General features: G+C 40.4%; 1 protein-coding gene across 3 annotated transcripts in view; it reads left to right on the plus strand.

Annotated features, from left to right (window-relative positions):
• SHB (SH2 domain containing adaptor protein B) overlaps positions 1 to 22,144 on the plus strand; it is an 83,843-nt gene that overhangs the window by 7,398 nt on the left and 54,301 nt on the right. For all 3 annotated transcript variants that reach the window (XM_039380937.1, XM_039380936.1, XM_027745182.2), the window contains exon 2: positions 6,286 to 6,403. In XM_039380937.1, the coding sequence (XP_039236871.1) occupies positions 6,286 to 6,403 (118 nt within the window). The remainder of the gene's footprint in view (positions 1 to 6,285; positions 6,404 to 22,144) is intronic.

A 22,144-nucleotide genomic window follows, 5' to 3' on the forward strand; every position in this document is an offset into this window, starting at 1 on the left:
CTATTTTAATCTTGCAGGGTTTAAAACAAAACAAAAACAGAAAACCCAAAGGAACAAAAGATGGTTTTAAATATTCAAGAAAAGTCACAAATGTTCCAAATCTAGTTTTAAAGATCAGTGTGTAAATTTGAATTAGGTATTTTTTGCTTTCCCCAGCACCTCACTACCAGTTCACAACTGTCTCAGAAAGTTAGACATTTCCCCATTTGTGTTTCAGTTACCTTTTGGACAAGAAATGTATCATACTCTGGAAATCATTGCTATGAATGAGGCCTGTGTTTTCTTACAGGACCAGAGCTGATGCAGCCCTTTCCAATACTCAAATTTAGGAGCAGAAGGAAAGGCTCTATACACATTTTATCTGTTGAGTAGTCCTCTAGAATCATGTCCTAAATTTCTGACTTGTTAGCAAGATATTAAAAATCCTTGATTTATTTTTCCTGATACTTTTGGGAATCCAACTATGTACAGATCGCTGTATCAGCAGGTTTTCCAAGGCTATGAACTTAATTTTGAAAAAAAAAGGTTGTGCTTAGGCTACAGGGAGAACCCAACAGGTTCTGGAATTCAGTGCTTCATGGAGGAAAACATAAGTGCAAGTCTTTATTTGCAAAACAAATCAAGACAAAACTTCACAGTACTGCTGTATGCAGGCTGAGCTTTGTCCAGGCTTCAACATCAGAGATATTTCTGATGTGTAGTTACCTGAACATTAAATGAAAATGTAATTTTTAAAGAAACATCTGCCCAGGGCCTGTCTGGGATGTGAGACCTGGAGGTTGCTTGGGGACAAGGAGAGAAATTTGGTATTTCTCAAAGATTTAATTTCATAACTACAATCAAATATAACAACAACAGCAACAAAACATCTAATATTGTTAGTTGGTATTGGCCACCAACTTGATTAGAGGGATGGAGCACCTCTCCTGTGAGGAAGGGCTGAGAGAATTGGGTTTGTTGAGCCTGGAGAAGAGAATGTTCCCAGGTGACCTAATTGCAGTACCTGAAAGGATCCTACAAGAGACTTTTTTACGAGGTCATGTAGTGACAGGACAAGAGGGAATGGCTTCAAACTGAAAGAAGGTAGGTTTAGATTAGATTCTAGGATATTAGATGTTACTGTGAGAGTGGTGAAGTACTGGAACAGATTGCCCAGGAAGTCTGTGGCTGACCCATCCCTGAGAGTGTTCAAGGCAAGGTTGGATGGGGCTCTGAACAACCTGGTCTAGTGGAAAGAGTCACTACTTATGGCAGGGGGGTTGGAACTAGATGATTGTTGAGGTCCCTTCCAACCCAGGAAGGGACCCCTATGTTTCTGTGATAATACAGAGTGACTTGTACTGTAGCTAGTGACTTTTCTGAGTAAGAATTCTCAAAGAGGACGAGGAATTTTCATTACATTGTGTTAAATTGTGTCAGTTAACTATGGTGTAGACATATTCACAGTTTCTAAGTACTGTTGTCTTCTGTATCTCTGCTGACAGTGACATATTCTTTTCTGTGGTATTGCTGGACTTAACTGTTGATCACAAAGGTCAAAAAGGCCAATATATGATCTGCCTTTATATATTTATTTAACTGTATACCTGCCTGTGGCAGGAAGGTTGAAACTAGATGGTCTTTAAGGACCCTTCCAACCCAAACCATTCTATGATTCTATCTATTGATAAAATAATAATATTTATTAATAACAGATCTTTCCCCCTCCAAAAGACAAAGCCCCCCACCTCACCACAAATGAGTCTCCCATAATAAATCTCCCAAAGGACTGGTGGACAAGAGAGATCTTTTAGGTTTATTTGCTACATGTTGTTTATTGTAATTCCTCTTGAATTCTTCTAGTACAGTGTGTCCTTGATCATCATAGTCACTAAATCAGTGAAATAGCAAACAGTTCTGTGCTGAAGTTGCTGTTTTAAAGGTAGTTAGATCTTCTGTGTTTCAGTTCAAAAAGGGTTTACCCCGATTATTTCACTGTGGTAAGTTCTCATTTGTTTCTTTCTTGTTTGTTCCCTTTAAAATGTGTTTTTTAGTCAGATAGAGATACCTGTGAAATTAAGCATATAGGTGTGTTCCTTTGGTTTGTTCCTGTTACAGTATATGCAAATCATTCTTTTGTATTTGCAAATATCCGCTTAAACTTGTATTTAATATGATAATATTTGTCAGACTTTTTTTTTTTAAGACTGTGGAAGAACAAAGACTGCATCAACAGTGAAGCTTGCAACTAAGTTAATATATAATAGAGGGATAAACCAACCAGAATCTCAGCTTCTATTTTATTTTCTGGGGGTTGGTTGTTTTTTTGGTCTTGTATCTGCTGGCTAACTTTTTAGCTAGAGCTATGGTTTTGAATTTGTCAACTTGGTCTGGTAACTGAGCTGTACTCTTTGTCTTCAGAGTTTTAAAGACAACCTACTGGGACGTACTCCTGTGAGTGTTCCCTAAATCTTTGTTGACCTCTTTTGATCAGTGCACTTCTATTGATGGGTTGGAATTTTCTTTGCTTGATGTTACTGATGCCTCAAACTACTATTACTAAATGTGCCTGATAGAAAATAGTATCATATGTGCATGGGGTGCCACAGAATGGGCTTGTATAGAGCAGGAATCAATAGCTGTAGGAGCTCACAGCCCACTCTGGTGATCTTGCATTCTGTTAAGAGGTAAGCCACAGGTCTTTGAAAATAGCCTTGACAAATGCAGCCAGTTTAAACATTAATTTGGAATCTGAATGACTGCCTGAGTCCTTCTCGGGTTTCCTGTTAGCTGTTTTTCATTTTGATAAATAAGACCCCTAAGGAAGGTGGCTGGATTTAGCAGAAGAGGGAGGCAAATTAAATGTGTCCTGCTCCAAGGGTCAGAACTTGTATATGAATGTTCTTTCTAACCATAGTTGCAAAACCTCAACACTTTGCCATTCCTCTGATTGTGTCCAGGGTAGATGTGTGAAGTACAGCATTAGATCCTGGATAGTCTGAGTGTTCAAGACTTTTGGGAGGGATGCATTGGTAGATGATGGATGGCATCTGTTCCCTTCTCTTTCCTGTCCAGTGTTTGTCACTAACATGAAACATCAACTTGGAGGCCAACTGAACAAGTTTAGTCATTTGCCTTGAAAGTGCACTTAATCAAAGATGTGGAAGGGGCACTGCATGCAGGCCCTGACCTGGGATGATCTGTGCTGGCCTTGGCCTCTGAACTGTAGAAAACAAATGGCTGACTGAGACCTGTTTGCTGGGCAGTGGCTGAAAGGTTGTTGGGAGAAAAATAAACAAAGCACACAACAAATAACCCTTTCTGGAAAATGGATGAGCCCTAGTGAACATGGAGGCACTTCAGTCAACACACAGAAAGACCTGCTCCTACGTGGCCGTGGGGGAGAGGTGCCAGTGTAGTGTTCTCACATTGGATCTTCCCTACATGGCATTGAGGTGATAAAGATGGTCTGCAAAATCAAGGCATGTACTTGCGATACTTTGTGAACAGAACTTGTGTGTAGCAGTGGCAAGCATGTGCTTTGTGAGGATGGCACTAAGGAGTATGAGGACAGTGTATTAATATTGCCTATCATGAAGCAAATGTTTTGATTATTATGTGTACCATAACTGGGAAATTCATGTACTCAGAACCTTGTATTTCATCAAAAGTCTTTGTCTGTACTTTGTCCTGCTGCATATAGGCTTGGAAAATGAGCTCATTAGGTAAAAGTAATTTATGTGGAGGTGGCACAAGGACTTGCAGATTAGGAATCCTTTTTCTGGCTGAGATCTCTGAAAATAGGAGAAACAGTCTTCTGAAATGGGATCGTGAGAAGGAGTTCAGACATTTAAAGTAGGTATGTTATAATAGAACCAACAAGCATAGTCATTTGAGGTTTTCAGGCTTTGGCTTCCCTTTGAAAGAAGTAGAAAAACTTGAGACTTTATAGAAGTAGAGAATTTATAGCTGTTTGCAAGTGTAGAAGAAATCAAATTCTGACACTGGCCAGCTGCTATATCCAGGCTGAGAATTACTAGATTTTAACATGTATGGAAATAGTAACAGTCAGCTGGGAAGCCCTCTGACAACTCAGAGTTGTAAATCCACCTTTAAGGAGATACACAGTCCCAGGAAAGGTGAAGCAGGCTGCTCTTTCCGCCTGACTGAGTGCTGAAAAATGGATTTGGAGTTTGTTGTGAGAGAGGGTTGTTTGAGTGGGGGTCTTTTTGCTTTTTGAGGAGGTGGTCTTGTTTGACAGCCTTTTTTATGTATAATTTTCGTCCTAGTAAATTTTTGGCAAAAATAGCTGTGTTAAGACTGCTTTCTGTTTCATTACAGTTATGCTAAGGATTGGTGAGTACTACATGTCAGTGTTTGCAATAGGAGAGCAGTAGAGAGCCCATGCTACCACCTAGCAGCTCTTGACAGGATCTGATCAGAAGGCTACATGGATGGCATTTCAACTGCATCACTTGGAGATAAACTTGTCCTTGTGACTAGGAGAAATTACTGCTGCGTGATACACATTGTTGTCTTTGTCTCAAGTGTGTGCAGCTGCTGTCACTTGATTTGCTGCCTGGGCATATGTTGCTAGACAGGGGGGAGGGGACTTTTCCCCTTTGTGTTAACTGCTTTTTGCAGTAATGAGGGAGTAATTTTGGACACCAAGTGAGAGAAAGGATTATGTTTTCCTCCCTCTATGATCCATGCCAGTCTGGTGATTTCTGTTCAAAAAGAAACTTCTGGTCACTTTAGACTTTGACTGGAGGAAAACACACAAAAAATATAGGTAAAACATCAGTCCTAGCAGTGAAATAAGCAAATAAGTAGTATAAAATCGCAGTGTTGCAGGGCCTGAGTAATGACACTGAAGTGCGTTAGGTGTTTTGTTCCGTAATTTTAAAGGAGTTACGCAGTGCTCATTTACTCCATAGAATTTGTGCAGGTGTTTGATCTGTAAATACTTGTGTGTCCTGTTTTTCTTCTCTGTCTGGTGGGGTATGTTGGCAGCAGGAGACCGAAGTGGATGCAGCTTTGGTCTCTTAGCTAGCAGTGTACTCCTGGTTCTTTGTTGAAAAGATTGAAGCTGTTGGAATAGCAGTTTGTTCTAAGTCTTACCGGTGCTGGTCTTAAAGATGCAAAGTAACTGGTGGGTTGAAAAATTCCTCTTTAATAGAGTAAGCCATTTAGGCTTGCCCTGCTTTGAGTGATGGGTTGGACAGGGTGGTCTCCTGGGGTTCTTTCCTACATGAATTATTTTATGATTCTATGGGGATTCTGGTGCTGAGGTCTGCCTCTGCTTAGCTTCAGATTATCTTGTCTGTGGTACATTGCATTTCTGTGCTCTGCAATAATTCTCATGTGAGGATTTTTGCCTTTGCCCTGATCCCCTTGTCACCTTCCGGAAATGAAGATTACCTCTACCCCTTCAGTTATAGAGAGGAATAGTTCCTGTGACTTCAATTGACTGATTAAAAAAAACTGTATATGGGACTTACACGTTCAGTGATTTTTACAGAGCTCAGAAAGCATAGTAATGTAAGGTGTGAGATTTTCAAACCTTCAGATTTTTTTAGTCTTCTAGTAGAGGAGGAAGACGTGTTCTGATAGAATTTCTTTTTGCTGCCTTTTGTCTCAGTTCACAAAATATAAGTAAATATAATGTTTTTCTGAGAGAAAGAATGACACAAATGGGTTCAAGGATTTAAATTTAGCCAAGAAGCTTGTTTTATGTCTTGATTCTTTTCAGCTGAGAACTAAAATTACAAAGGTTCTTATTAACGTGGTGAAAATAGTAGCCTTATTTATTTGAATGATAAATAGTAGCCTATTTATTTCAAAAATTTCTAGCAATATTTTCAGTTGTAGCTGATAAACCTAAAAAGCAGAGGGTATGAAGTACTTGCAAGAGAAAATGTGATTTTTTTTTTCCTGAATATTAACAAACTTCTCTGATAGGAGTTGCAGTGGATTGAGTTTGCTGACTGATTGGCTCTTTCTAATTTGTCCATTGCAATTATTCTATAGCTTGTGCTTGTCAGAAATCTTTTCAACACGGAGTCTGCCTTTGTTAGGTTTCTGGTGTGAGCAGGAGCACACTTCTGTTTAGTTTACCGTTTAGTAACTGCTCTGTGGCAATTGTGTGTTTCTCCTCTGAACTCAGACTGTACTTTGAAGATGGAATAGGATACAGCTCTGTGGAACTGGGGTGGTTTTTTTTTTTTTTGCTGATAGGATGTTACTACCTTCTGATTTGCACATCTGACTGGAGAATTCAGTAACAGTCACTTTCCTGTCTTTCAGGTATTGATAGCTGATGACTACTCAGATCCGTTTGATGCCAAAAGTGAGTTGAACAGAATGGGAAAAGGGGAGAACACTGGCTACATGGAACCATATGAAGCCCAGAGAATAATGGCTGGTAAGAAAAGACAATTGCACATGTGAGCTCTAGTTGCGTGGCAGTTTCCATGTATATTATAGCTGCTGTGAAACAGAAATGTCATTGTTTGGAAAACTTTGGCATGGAAACCCATGTTTCTGAAGATACTTAGGTAAGCACCAGTAAATGCCATGAAAGCTTTTAATTTGCCTGCATGTGCCTTGTTATCTAAAAATACTGCTCTGGACCTCACTTTAAAATATAGGTGTTTTTTGCTGTCATGTGAGAAGATTAATAAAATATGAGCAGTGGGAGTTGGAGTGTGTATTGCTCAGCTTGGCAATGTCAAGGCTGTAATTCGTGTATGTAGTAGGGATGGCCAAAGCATGGCATTGTGTTATTTCAGTTAAAAACAGTTGATCAGTTTGCTTATGGACTTTTTTCCTCAATCAGATTCAGACTTCTTGGTCTTCCTTCTCTTGGAGGATGGCTGTAAAGCTATGTCTTCATGTAGCTTCCATCTTTCCTTCCTTGCTGCTCCGATTGTTTTTTACCAGTGGTCAGAATGAGACACTATAGGATGCCTGTAAGCCTTTAATTGCTATTCTTGATAGTTTTTTTCCTTTTTTGTCATGTAGGGAGGTGGTTAATGGTAGCATTGTTGTAGGAGTTTGAACCCCTTGTCCTAGTGTTACGCAACTGTATTTTCCGTATATTCTCCTTATCTGCATCAATTTCCTACTTATTGGCTATGCATTCTGTAAAATGCTCCAAGGTATGGGACCACATGTTCTTAATTTATGATGATTTGAATCAATCAACACACATCTTTGTGCAGATCAATTGTGCATTTCTTGGATTTGTGGAGCAGGTCCTCTTTTTCTCGTTATGGAGTAAAAGTCATTCTTGTACCCAGTTAAGTTGATTGTATGCTTTCCTTTTCTATTGGCAGCTCCTGTTTTGGGCCCTCAGGAAAGATTAATCAGTGGGGGAAGATGAGGCTGTTGGATGCAAAGATCCTTTTTTCATGCAAGTGTTCCTATTTTTCTTTTCTTAAATAGCATTTCTGAAGAGAGACAGGAAATGACATGGAAACTATTGCTTGGAAGTTCTCAGTATCTTATAGAGGGGCTGGGAGCTTTTATTTCTCATTAGTGTGAATCCATTCTAAGTTGAGTAATTTTTCAGAAAAACAAATTAGTCCAAATAATTTTTTGCTCTGTGTTGAGCAAAATGCACAGGTGTTTTGTGATGAGCATTTGTGATTCTAACTATGAAGTTTACAGGGCGTTGACTGGTTTCTCCCTGTGTTCAGGACAGGAGTTTATTCTATCTCCTTTTCCAGATTAGCCATAACGAATGAGATGAATTAGTGGACAATACTGGATGACTTACCTAAAGTAAGGAACAGTGGGTTTGCGAACCCTTGCACTTACAAGACACCCTTTTGCCAAATTCGTATTTGGCGCAACTGATAAGCTGTTATATCTGCTCCATATGTTACTATAAAGGAAACCTGAGGAGCTCTCAAGGATGCCCTTTTAAAAATGAGGTTTAATTGATTATAATGATAGAGCAAGTGTTCTGAATATGTATTCGATTGAGCCAGCAGAAGATGATTGATATACCCATGAAGATGTTTAGTGTTTTGAGATCCGGGTATCTTGTCCTAATGCAGACAGAAATAGAGAAGGTCTTCTGCAAACCTCCATGAGGTCAGGTTGTGTTGACTATATTCAAGCATGTGGTTTTGTGTTTGGGGTTTTTTATTGGTCAGGTATTACCTTTGCCCTTTACTTGACAAATGAAAATCCAAAGGCATCCTGTGGAGAGTTTTTAAAGGTTCAGTTTTTATTTACCAGATGAGTTCTATTATGTATATGCACCTTCTAAAGAAGACCTTTTGACTGCAGTTTGATTGGCCTCAAAATCTTTACTGCTTTGTTTGTTATGTTTATTTGTTGGTTTTGTTGTCTGATGAACAGAAGAACATGAGATGGCTATCTGTTTAGCTTGACTAATCTGATTAAATCCTTCTGACTGTATTTAAAATGGGTTAATCCCAGAGAGAAGTAATTTGCATACCCCAGCAGAAGGCAGGAAATGTAGGAGAGACAGAAAACATGTTACTGTTGTACCCAAACCTTTGCATTCCGGAAACCAGGAGTAAGGCTAGTTGAAATATGAGCTGAAAATTTTTGTGCATGTTACCTGCTCCTTGAGTTAGGAGAGGATTAGGCAAAAGCAGGTGTCCATATGAAATAAGACCCTGTGATTTCAATATGAGAAAGTAAACTTACACCTGAATAGAAATGTATGATGTCTGAAATAACTAGTATTTTCATTCAGTACTTCTCCTTTCTCCCTGAGAGCTTTGTGGGCTTGCAGTTGTCATGTAATTTGTTCTGAGCTGATGTTTAATTTGAAAAAAAAATGCAATCCTTAAAGTTAATTATTTCAATTAATTATTTAATGGTCTATCTGTTTCTATGCTGTCTGTGTTCAATTGGGTTCAATCAGGCTTGAAGTTTCTTCTGCTGATAGTGTCCTCCAAAAACACTGTCTTGCCAGATCTGTGGTTGTGAGGGCTGAAAGAAAGCAACCTTTATGCAGAGTTTTGGAAAGACTTTTTGAAGGAAGGCTTGACCTGAGGCTAAGGAAAAGCGTGGTGATAACGAATGCATGTTTATAAGAAGCTGTCATCTCCTGTCAGCCAAGCACGTCTGCTGGCTAGTAGTGATATTCATTAGTGTCCTGTCTTCAGGAAGTCTGTGCCAGAGGTTCAGAGAAAACCCCTGTGAATCCAGTTCCTGATGTGCTGTGTGGTGTGAGTCTCTGCTTGGCTGTGTGTGCACCTAAAGCCATGGGAACAGCGTTGTATCTTTGCCTTATCCACAACCTGTTTGGAGATTTGATGTCTCAGTGTACCTACATATGTATGAAGGAAGTTCTCTGTGATGTTAATATCTGACAAACTGTGTCATGGACTACACGTGGAGTGAGATTCGTGCATGCATGAGAGCAACAGACGTAGCTAAGATGATGATTTCTATGGATCCCGAGAATTAGATGGACCTTACTTTCCCTGTAGTATCAGTCTGTAGCTGCTGCAATGACGTGTGTCCTGCCACAGAAACAAGCCTGTGCTGCCTTACCTAGCCTGTAACCAAGCATCATTGCTTCGATCAGGTGTAGAAACTAGTTCGTGCTTGAGAAAGAGTTGTCCAGAGAAACTGTGGCTGGAGATGCTGCATTTGAACATTCCAGAAGTGAATGGTTGAGATACTGTCAGGTCAGAGTGGCAGTGCTGCTCTGTCATCCATTCTTCACAGGGAGTGCTGGGGGAAGAGAAATTGAGTTCCACCTGAGTATTTACTTCCATCGGTCTGCACTAGATGTCAAATCACGGAGAGGGGTCTGTTTTCTGTGGTAATCCCTTACCTGAGAGGAGAAAAGGTGCACTTAGTTCATGGATATTACTATGGCTATACTTGGGGAAAATGTGCATTTGTTTCCCTTTAAAATCCCCTATAAGTCATAAGGTCCTATTCTAGCCATACTCTTATGGGTATGCCTTTCCACGTTCCCCTGACAGCTGCACATGTTGACGCAGCTTTTTCAGGCATCTCTGCCTTGCAGAAGGAATTAAGAGAAGTCCTCAGACTGCATGAAACATTTGCAATCAAATGCCATGTCAAGGCTGTCTATACCACAGCCTTATATATGCTGTATGAAAGAACTCACCTTTGGAGGGGGATCCAGTTTTGGATCATCACTCAGACAGAGATATGCTGTCAGCCAAGTTGTTGCATGAAGAACTGTCTGCTGTCCTTGCTGCTTGGATTTGAAGAGAGCCCCTTGCTTCTAACTCACAATGTCTTGTGTGCAAGGTGCCTAGCATGGTACGTGCTATTAAATAAAATTAACTGAAAAACAGTAAAATTAAGGTCATAGGTCATTTCAAGTCTCAAAATAATTTGGAAGCACATTATCAAAAATGGCTGGGTGAGGGGAGGTGCTGTTTGGTGAGAAAGGAAGTAAAAAGCATTATCCGAGGGGCATGCCTACCTTGAAAAATGTTTCTTAGCAAAATCACTTCTGTTTTTTTCCAGATCAGGAGCTGTGTTTTCTGTTGTCTAGAATGGTTATGAATGGGGAGTTAGGGCAAGCTAAGCCCTTGGGTAACAGTTTGGAATTTGAGTTAAGCCTGTGGTACATCAGTGCCTTGATTTCTTAGAGGTCTACAAATGCCTCAGGTATGTGCTCTGGAAGTTCTAATGTACACCATGTTTTTCCTTTGCTTTTGTAGGTATGACTTAGGACTGTGCCAGGGACCCCCTTCATGGGGTTCTGGCATCTTCTAGATCATGCATCTGCCTCAAAGATAAGGTAGACAGGGAGAAAACCTTCGTCTTGTGTTTCAGAATTCTGTAGACCTAAATGGGTAGCACTTCTGAAAACAGGTACTTTCCCTGAGATGTAACATACCATGTGGTATTCCTCATGAAGGAAATGCTCTGTTGTGAACAGACTTCAGAAGGCTGTCACAACACTATTAATAAAATATACATTGGGCTTCTCTTCTGATCAGGATAAATTTAGAAGCTACTCAGGACATAAAAAAAAAAAATCTCCTTTTGTACAGCCAGAGCAGGTATTTGAGGAAGAAGGAAATCAGTTTTGTTATTGATGCATTTCTCACAGGAGGCTGGTCACACAGTTGTCCTGGGAACTGGACGTATTAGATTTTGTAGGTGGGTTGTGCTAACACATGAGATCAGGGAAAGCTCAATGTGCATCGGGTAAGTCCCAAATCAACTCAGAAGCCTGCTACCAGTACCTGTTGAAGACTGGAAAATCCCAGTAAGTCACAAAAGGGCTTCTGGACATAATAGAAAGCTGAATTCAAGTTTCACAGACTGAGTAGATGAGCTTGTATACACGCTCCAGGGCTGAGCAACTGGTGTGTGTGAAGGACCTGTGTACTGGACCTGAAGAGCTGGAAATTGTTTCTAGGGATGCTCTAGAGTGTTTGGATCGTGGTACAGAGATACCTGTTGTCTTGCCTATGTTATTCAGTGTATTCATCAACCTAGGTGATGACACATCTGCCCCATCAGCAAAAGTGAGCATAAAGTAAGGGAAGTGCTTGATGAGTAAAGGGCAGAGTTTTCATCTGGAGAGGCCTTAATAAATATGAACATTCTGCCAAAATGAGCCTTTTTAAAATGAAATGAGGGGATATTAGAGAAAATTCCAAAAGAAAAAACACAGCTTTTTTCACAGGCTTACAATATTAGCATCCTCTTCCTTTCTTCTTTTTCTATGTATTTATCATCCTGTCTCTGTATGTATCATGCTGGCTGTGCAGTAGAACAGCAGTGAGCAAGTCTAACTAGATCACACTTAGAGATTTTGTGCTTTGCCTCCCTCCAGAGGTGCAGAAAGCTGAGACTCCTCTCTAGTTGCAGACAGTGTTGGAAGAGCAAATGCCTTCCTGCACTCACTGGTTCTTTCTAGGGACTGACGTAAGAAAGAGTCTGTGGCTGCATCACAATGGAATCTCCAGTGCATGACAGGCAGCCTAAAAAAAGCCGTGCACCTGCCTTAACTGGGAGCGAGCCATGGACATGCTGGGAGAAGTAGCTCAGTCTTCATGCAAGCTATCACAGAAATGCTGGGAGTATGGAGAAAACAGCATTCCCATGAACCTGCACCTACTTCAAAAGCTCTTGGGTGTCAGTTTCCCTTGTAACTAGAAAGGTTGGTTTTTTGTTCAGGCCTGTAACTTCATCTGAATAGTCACTACAGCACATCGGTGGTGAGTCAGATACTGTAAAATTCTTTACCAGGTGGCCTCTGGCATGTTGCTTGTTGGCACTGAGTTTACAACTGCAAATAATATAGAAAGAGCAATGATAACTACTTTGATAAAGGCTTTGATTAGGTTGCCTTGATTAGCACGTACAGCATGGGAAGTGTAGAAAGAATGTTTCTGGCCTGCTGAAAGACACTGAGCCTAGCAAGCCAACCTTTAAGCACTGTGATGGCTCTGCTTAAGATTTGCTGTCCGCTAGTATTTGAACATGGCAAACAGCTGAACGTAGCCAAAACAGAAAAGGCAGTATATTTGACCACTAAGCTCAACAGCTGGCATAGTTTTCAAAAAACTTCAAGCCCCTTTTCTTGTTCCTACATTTGTGTGTTCCAGTTCTAATTCTCTTCAAGGCTCTAACTCTAGGCTAACCATGACTAGAAATCAGCCCAAAATGAGAATTGACCTGACCCATTGTCAGTCCACCTCATGTGGTATTCTGGACTCCTCACTATCATTACAGTTATTGTCTTGTTGCCAGATGGTGTGGATATGACTACACGCTGGCCATTTTAGAAGAACAAGTTTGGGGATAATTTTTTCCTTTAAAAAGTCAGGGAAAGTGCAAGGTAACTCTTCACTCTTGAAATTTGATGTGTATGTGTTCTCGAATCAGCATTTGCAATGTGGAGAGCCACTGGGTGAGATCTGAAGAAGTTCAATAGCACACAGAAGTAAGCTTGTAACCAGTAACAAGATGTCTTTATTTACATGTTGGGAATTTCCTATAGGGATGCACTGGAAATCTTGGGGAGCTCTTCCTAGAACTGACAAAGATGGGGATGTCTGAAGTGTTCCGAGCGTACCCATCATTTGGAACACAGTGCTAGTGTTACTGTCACCTGCTGCTGTCCTGTAGTGCAGAATTCCCTACAGCCCATTAGAAATGAGGACATGTGCTCTGAACAGCTGTACTCCTTCTTTAAAGTATGCTAGATGTAATGTTAGTTAGAAACCTCCTGGGCTTCAACATCTATTTCAAGTTGTTTCTTACTTAATTAGAAATTTGGACAAGAGATTTCATTCAGCAATGATTTGAAGGAAATAAATCATCTAGGAAAAATTACAGAAGAGAACTTCTTCCTTAGCATTAAGTCTGATGTGCCTGAACTGAGACATGTTTTAAATAGTGCTGGATCTGCTTCCTTACCTTCTCTGTAAGCAAAGCAGTAGATCCCATGTGTGCTGTGAAGCCAGATCAGTTTAGAAGCATGTCTAGTTGCCATGATGATCAGTACTTCTCTTCCTGTCTTCATGGAGCACTTCATACCCCATCAACGGTTACAAGAAGATAAGACCAGAATGTATAGAGCCTAGTTTCTTGTGTTGGGAGAAACTGTGCTGTGGTTGCTGTAACTAGATGCATAACTGGGCTGGAAACCAGTAGTGCGTAAAATTAATAGCATTTCTCTCTTTAAATATGTCTCCTCTCTTAGAAAGATTTAAGGCATTCTCTCTAATGTTTAATATTATATGTTTAATTTAATACTGGTTTTGTTTGTGGTTTTTTTCCCCCCTGTGTCAGCACCCTCATCTTGCTTTTATGATTTGATGTAGTCTGGAAATGGACTAAATGTGAAACTTGAATCACAGGCCTGAATATCAATTGAGTTCTTCCCTGTTTCTTTCCACTTCTTCTCACTAAGACAAAGCTTATGCCCAAAATAAAGGAAACAAGATGTCCAGAACTTTAAGATAGGTCAGCATCCTAGTAGACTAGTTGAGGGTACATGTAGAAGCGATGTAACTTCATTCATGCAATTTACTTGCTCACTGTCTGAGTCTGGCCTATGTTCTTCCACAGAAAGCAAAATGAAGGAATGGATGCTTTGGTGGTTGGGAAAGAGAAACCAATGAGCTTAAAATGCTATTAATCCCTTGTCTGCATTCTGGAAGACTCATGTTGATAAAGAAGCAGGAGTTTCAAGCCACTTTGATCAAGAGCATTATTTTGACAAAACCTGTCTGCTTTCCTAGTACGAGCAACATCTGCAATGTTTGAAAGTGCTTATTCCTTGGTGCCTACATGTCGTTAGAATGGAGCATTGCCTTTGCCATAGGGGGTTGTATTTCAGTTTCTTAATATGGTACTTTGAATCTGTGTCTGTTTTCACCTGCCAGTTACCACAGGTCTTCTCTCTACCCCCTCAGATAAGTTTCAAGTTTTTAGGTTACTTAAGAACAGTAGTCCATTTAATATTGGACGGGAATTGCCCGTCACTTCAAGACAGCAGTGCTTCTGGCAGCAGTTTGAGAAGCACTGAAGTCTATGTGGTCTGAGAGGATCTGTGATTTTAGAACTCCAGCAGCTGTCTCTTGAGAAATACAAAAAAGAAAACTGTGACCCTTGAGTGAGAAGAATTCAGTAGTCTGAATTCAGTGGAAGGTTGGTATTCTTTTGGCTACAGAGGGGAAAGAGGTCCTTTTTTTCCTCATTTCGTGTCTTGCTGGATTAAGCAACTTGCTGCTGCTCTGTTCAAGGTCCTTTTAATCTCTCTCCCATTTCATTTCCTCTTTCTTCTTCCCATCCCTACCCCCTAGTACCAGGTGTGTTGAATTTGAAGATGTCTCACTGCTCTAGTCATCTAGTGGGATAGAAGAGATGAATTTCCTTTACTGCAAAGGATTCTCTTAGGTAGTATATGCCTATGCATGAAGGCATGTGGCAGCTAAGGGATCTGTAAAGATTTGTGTGAGTTTTGTAAACCCTTTAACTGGACGAAGTAAATTAAAAATGAAACTGTTTTGCATTTTCCCTTCAAAATCTGCAGACTGCAATTCCTTCTGATTTGGTCAGTGTTCCATCTGTCTTTCCATGCTTGGAAAGGGTTACATAAACAGAAATAAGAGGTTCATTGAATACAATGGAAAAAATAACTGAGGGCAGTCAAATTGTGGAGAAGATTGCCTTCTGAGATTATGTAGTCTCCATCTTCGGAATCTTTCAAGACTGGACTGAGGAACCAGAACCTAAGTAATCTCGTCTGACCTCATAGCTAAACCCTGCTTTGAACAAGATGACTTCCTGGGATCTTGTTTAACCTGGCTTATCCTATGATCCTACAGCTAATCTGTGAAAGTGAGAAATGGCTGTGAGAATCCAGATATCCCAGACTAGCTTGCTGGAATTCATGTTTTTTTAGTCTCAGTCCATTTCCAGCTTTGACACCATGACAGTATGCTCCCAGTATTGATCTTTTTAAACTTTATCACTGGAAAGACCAGACAGGTGACTGTGAGGCATAAGGAAGCAGCCTGCTGAAATGTATCTGAACAGGGGCTCATCCATAAATATCCCAGTTTTCTGGAGGTAACACTAGATGGGCAGTATGCATGCTGAAAGCATGCTGTTGCAGCAAGGGAGTACAGTTCCTGACAGCTGTTCACTATCACTTCTTGGGAGGAAGGAGCAAAGGCTGAACAGATGGGCTTGCAGGCTAGACTGGGCCTGTATATGCACTTCTGGACTCTGTTGGCAGGAATTCTGGGTGCTTTCCAGCTGGAAGTGTGATGGAAGTGTAGATGACTGATACCACTGTGTCTGCCATGGCAAAGGAAGGAAGCACTCTAAACTCACTTTTCGGTCTGACTGAGAGGAGTGTCATTTTATTAGGCAGGGAGATATCAGAGGTACATCTTGCCAGCTTGTCAGTTCAGCCTTCCATCTTTTCAAACTGCTCCCAATTCTATTGTCTTCTGCAACATAGCTCAAGAGGAGAATGGAAAGGATTTGTTATATGAAGAGTCAGCAGTGTGAGAGGTGTGGACTGTTGCTGATGAGCATTACAGAGATTTGTTAAATGGAGCTGGAAAAGTGATACTAAATGAAAAAAATGAGACTGGCACTTAGGACAAAAAATTGAGATAAAATTGCCTTGTTGCACTTGCATGCATCTTCAAAATTATGCTTTGTTTTCCTCTTCTCTTTCCTCTTATTTTTTGCAAAGAGGTACTCAGTCAAAGAAAATGTGAAAATGCTTAAGAGTAGCATTTTAATAAGCAAGTTAGTGCCAGAATTACAATCCTGGGAATAGATATTTCTACCCAAACCTCGATTTATTTTTTTTTTTAAGACAGCTAGTGGACATGACATGTGCTGTGGAGTTAGAAGGAATTTCTACCCTTTCCCCAGTTATCTGTGTTTGTCAAAGGTCCTGCAAGGCTCCTTTTTTTCCCCCTAAACTAGTGAGGATTTTTTTCTCAGAAGTACTTTCTCAATCATTCTTTCATATTATATTCTCTTTTACTCCAATCACTTTTGATTTTTTATCTGCACTGTAGAGAAGAGTTAAGTAAGCTCAAACAAGCTGGTACAGGAAGTGTTAGTTAAGCATGTGGTAAAGTAAATAGAGTAGTTCTTGGAATGAACAAGGTACCCCTTCAGCTGTGCTGTTTCGTCATCTTTTTTGTGCTTAACTTGCTGGTAAATGAATAAAATTTTTGCCTCCTGGTTTTGCATCCAAACTCCAGAAGTCCCTGGTGGCAAAATATGAGTGAAAACTTCAGTAAACAGAGTCTGTTTCTGACATCAGCTGTAATGTAGTAGCTGAAACTTCTCCTGTGCCTTTTTCAGTTTTGTAACCCAAACCAGGTGTTTGCTTGTCCCTAAAAGTAAATGAGAGTTGAAGATTCGGCCAGTTCTGTGTCTGCTTTTGCCACAGAGACTGAACATCTCGCCACATCAGTTTACCAACATTACAACACTGGCTTCACAGCAGTGTCATAAAATGAACTTTAAACTTCGGTGGGAAGTGGTGAGAAACACAACTTTTGTGCTCTGTGCATTTTATGTAGGCTGGCAACAACATACAGCTTCTCTCCTTCTCTGGTTTCTGGCTATGAAGAACTCTGCTTGACAGTGCTCTTTTGGAGGAGCTCAAACATCTGTGCAAACTCAGCTGTTGATTACCATTCCAGCTGCTAAAATTGTTAGAGGCTATTGTCTGTGGGAGCAGCCTGCTCTTTCTGGCTGGGATCAGGTAAGCCTGTCTGGTTTTAGTGTGTGTTGGTGTGCTGATATGTGCATTTATTTCTGTTATTCCTACTCAGGTAAAGACCTAGGAAGCCTACATTGTGTTTCTGCTTTCTGGTGGACTGTACTGTGCTACTGTGACCGAATTCCTTGAGTAATAACAACATGTGCAGAAAGGAGACAGAAATATTCAGCCTTCATCGGAGCTTGTTCCTGGTTCTGCCTCGTTCGGTTCCATATGTTGATGGCTTGGAGTGGGAGAGTTCACATATATTTTGGTTTTATGAAGCAGGATGAAGGCACGCAAAACTGATGCTGTTGCAGGTCAAACTAACAATTAAGAACAACCCAGGTAAACCTAGGGAAGTGAGGCTTGCCTGAAGGAACTCTGGGCATGCTCTCAGTTTTGAATTCATTTTCTGTGGAGTGGGTAATTAGAAAATCTGCATGATGACACAGTGGATTTTGTGGCTCTTGTGCGGTTCTAGCTCATGTCTCTTGTATGGTCTGTCAGACAGTTCTGCTTGCCTGGGATGGGCTGCAAGGCAGAAAAATGTGATGACACAGCTTGAGCCCTTGTGAGCTTTTCCTAAGCAAGTCCTGCAGCGACTGTTATGGCTGTAATGCAGCTTGAAATTGTCTAGAAGGTGTCTGTGCTGCTGCCTCAAATAAAATAGAAAGGGAAGAGGGAGACAAAGTTTTAAAAAAAGGTGATGTCTTTCAGATATACCCTTGATTTTGTACATAAAGCTGAGTAAAGCACTTACTATTGCCCTTGACTTTGGCTGTGAGATCTGCTGCTGCTGAGAAAACTTGGCATCATGGTAGTATGTCAACAAACAGTCTCTCTTAACCATATTTTAAAGGCTCTTTTTTTATCTTTCTTTAAAAGCAAATAAAATACCCAGCAAAAACCACAGCTTTCCACAATTGTCTCCTTGGGTGTGGTTTTGCACATTGAAAATATTTGTATGCCCACTGCTTAGTGGTTTAGAGATGCATATTGGAAAATGAGAGTGTAACTGGAAAAATTACCAGAAAGTATTGACTCAGTTGTATGTATCAGGATCATGTCTGTAATGGATTTTTATAGCATGACATTTTATGACTTGATCCAAGTGGAAAATGTCAAATATTACTCTCCAGAATTTGTGATACTTCTATTGCAAGAAGTGGAAAAGTACTGATTTATGGTGTTTCTGCATGACTGTCATTTGCTGTCTTAAAGGGTCGGTTTTTAATGATCCTGTGCTGAATGCTAACCAGATTTATTTGCTGTTGTTATGTATCTGTTAAAGTACAAATGCTCTTGAGTGATGATGTGTCCGAGGGGAAAAACCAACCCCGTGTAACTAACTTACTACTCTGCAAGTGGGCTTTCAACTAAGAGTTGGCATCTATTCAGGGTTTGTCTGAGCAGTATAATAACTACAGACAAAGCTGCAAACAGATGCAAGGTACTGATTATTAGCAGCCGCACAGCTCAGTGTGTAGTATTTGAAATCCTAAAAATTCTATACACAAGCTTCTCCTCCCATCAATCTCTTGCTGACCTAGCTGACTCAATGAGTAAAGAGATCATAGGCCAAAGGGGATAAGTTGAAACATTTTCCCAATAATTTCAATGTTTATATCCCTGTCACTTTTTCTGTGCTGTCAGCTGTCTTTTACTGCATGCAAAGCCTTGTAATGTGATGAGTAAAATCTATGGCTGTGTGTAATGACAACTGAGCAACTATATTGGTCTAATCGTGTGAAGGTTGTAGATCATCTTTTGTGCCCTACATTCATGATCCTCGCTGTATGCATGTGCAGGACTGTGCTGGACTTAGAGTTTACATTGGAGTTTAGTATTTGGAGTTATGTGAAAGCTTTTACATCCAAGAGGTGGTGATTAGTCTTCATTAGGTATTTAGATGCCGATGAGAGTTCCTAGATGGTGCAGGTAGCTCATCTTGAGTGACAGAACAGAAAGATTGCAACTAGGACACCACTTCCCTCAGGGAAAGCATGTAAAAGTAGGCAAAATTGCAAATGATTGCTGTGGCAAATAATCACTGTGGCTGTTCCTTTCAAAGAACAGGAAAAAACCCACATGCTGTGTGGCTTTTAAGTCCCACCAAAGAAACAAACAGTGCTGATAGTGCCTGCTCTTTCTGGAATTCTGGTCAGGGAAAGATCTCTTGTAAATTCATCAGATACCACTTCCAAAGGTTTGACTTCTCTTTGTTTTCTTAGCATTTTTCTTAAAAAAAAAAAAATTACTAACAAAGATTAAATAATGGGCATTAGTAATTAGGGAAATTTCAGGCTGTTTAGAGCTGGCAGTTGGGGGTTTTTTGGGTTTGTTTTTTATTGGCTGGTTGGTTTTGTTTTTTTAAATCATAGTGACACAATAATTCAGAGGCTGGATGTTTCATTAAAAACAATATACAATTTACATCTCTGTGTTCCTTTTAACCATATAGCCACCATGTCTATGGAATAAATCTACTACAGGAGTTTTTAAGCAGCAGTTCTTCTCTCTGCCTTGTACTCTCTGTGGGGAATGCAGGTGCCTAAAAGAAGATAAGAACATATCTCATCTGGCTGAACACATCCAATCTGTCTTTGTTAAATCAGTTATGGCATTTCTTCTGGCTGCATGAGTCTGCTGCCTCACTCTGTCATACCAGTTGTACCTGTAGGCACCTTCTTCCCCACTATATGTATCATAGGGCATAGTGGGGAGGAAGTCTGGAGGGAGGCCTCTATCCACTTACCTTTCTTCTCTGTCCTCTCCCCATCCTTAGTAAAGCCATGTTCAAAGTTAGTTACATGCAGAAAAGATAACTCCCCTCTGCATAATTCTCATTGAATTTAAGCCTCCAGCTGTCGGGGAAATAATTGCATACTTTGTCTTGGTCCTATAAACTCGCTTTTACTCACATCTAGTTATTCCTTGCAATATTGTCCTGAATATGTAAATGTGTATAAATATTTATACTCACTAAAGAATCATTTTGATCAGTGCTTATCTCATTTGATTCTTTTCAGTAAGCTTTCAGCAAGCAGAGACTTTCACAGGCAGACATGATTCAAGAAGATATCTTCCTTCTGTGTAAGTGTTGAATGGCATTTACATTATGAATGGGTTCTTCTTCCACTCCTTTCCCCTCTCGAGGTGATTCCTGTGAAGGTGAGATACTGTGTTCCTGAAGAGAGCTGGCAAGGCCATTGGGAGCATCAGTAGCAGTCATGAGTCACAAGACTGATCTAACTTCAGGAGATAGTCATATTTGGTACAAGCTTCTCTGGAGAGTTTTAACATCTTTAAAATAGGCATGACTTTGGTGTTACAGTCACTTTCAAGGAGAATTGATTCTGTTTGTGCTAATCTTAAGCCTTTTGGGGCACCGTAGTTTGTGTCATAGGCTGATGAGAACCATTGTACTAACTGGTGTACATGAAAATACCAGCACTGCCCTCTGTTTCTCAGAGGGCTTCCATCCCCCCTTATCACAAGCTCTTTTACGCAGCTTAGAAGCTTCATATTGTGGAATGAGGATCTCAAATTTTGGTTGAGCTAAGGTCTCTGTTTTGAGTTGTTGCCACTTGAATTGCTCCATTTAGCCTATGGAACAGTGATCCGTGAACCCCAAAGGTCAGTGATCCTGATCAGAAAGATCAAGAAAAACCTATGAGCAAACCATGGATCTGGCAACAGCACTATGATGCAGATGGTTGGTAGCAGCATCTGGAGTTGGCTCTTGGCCAGGCAGCAATAAATGTACAGTCTGGTGAAGATTTCTTGAATTCTCTTTCCCCTTGCCTTAAATAAAAAGGGCATCCCTAATCCTCTTTTGTGCCTTACTGAGAAATGTGTATGGAGTAAGTAGGTAAGCAGCCTCAAAGCAGTTCCAAAGAGGCAAAGTCTGCAAAAATTAAGAATTTTAAGATGGCAGTTAGAGTGTTTAATCACTGCTTATTTAACAGACAATTAGGTGTTGAGGGGGAAGACTTTATAGAATAAACTGCCTTCAGAAGAGAAAAGACATTTATTTTTTTTATTTCCTTGCTGTACCATAAGACAAATATGTCTCCAAGGACAATTTTGACATCCTTTAGAAGCTGTACTGCTGTTCTTCCAGGCCACCAGGATTTAGGGTTTTTTTCCATGTGCTTTGTTTTCTTAATCAGCCTCCTTCAACTCCACCAACTCCCACCCCTCCTCTTCCCCTCCCCTCCCATAAAGACAAATGTGTGCTTCCTGTCTTCTTGGGCAGGGTACGGTTGCTTGTTTGTTTTAATTCAGTACGTACCTTCTGTGGAAAATATTAATGTTTTTTGTTTCTGGTTTATTGATACTTATCATAAATAAGCCTGCCCCTGCTCTGACTGGCCTAATAACTTTTCTTTATCAGGGCTGTTGGAATGTAAAGTTGCTTTGAATGCTTCTTCCTGGGGTAATGAGTCATACTTGGACTTCAGTAGTACTTCCAGCATGATTCAGGCCATTTGAAGACATTGCTTTTCACAGCAAGAGGTTATGCCAAGCCTTCACATCAAGGCAGGGGAGCAAATATCAGTTGTTTGTTCCTGGAAAGTGGCTCACTTCTGAGTCACTTGGCTTCTGTTCAGAAGAAAAGATGAGGGAAGGTCTTCTCATATCCAGCTTTTCCTGCAGCAAAATCTGGAATCATCACCGCTCGGCAGCAGTTGCTGCAGTCTCAAAGCAGAACAGCCCTCCCTGCCATTGCAATATTATTGGTGTTCCCTTGTGTCCCAGCAGTTGGAGGCATCCAGCTGGCTCTGGAAGCAGAGTAGAAAGCAATTTGATTTCTGGGGACCTGAGGTGAAATTTGAGCAGAGGTAAAACTTAGCTTCTCTTATGAATAGACTTTGCAGTAATACAATGAGAATTCCATACAATGAGTCCTAAAATATTTCCAGA

Source organism: Pipra filicauda, unplaced genomic scaffold, assembly GCF_003945595.2.
Source record: "Pipra filicauda isolate LSUMZ 115617 unplaced genomic scaffold, ASM394559v2 scaffold208_size1342795_pilon, whole genome shotgun sequence".
NCBI lineage: Eukaryota > Metazoa > Chordata > Aves > Passeriformes > Pipridae > Pipra > Pipra filicauda.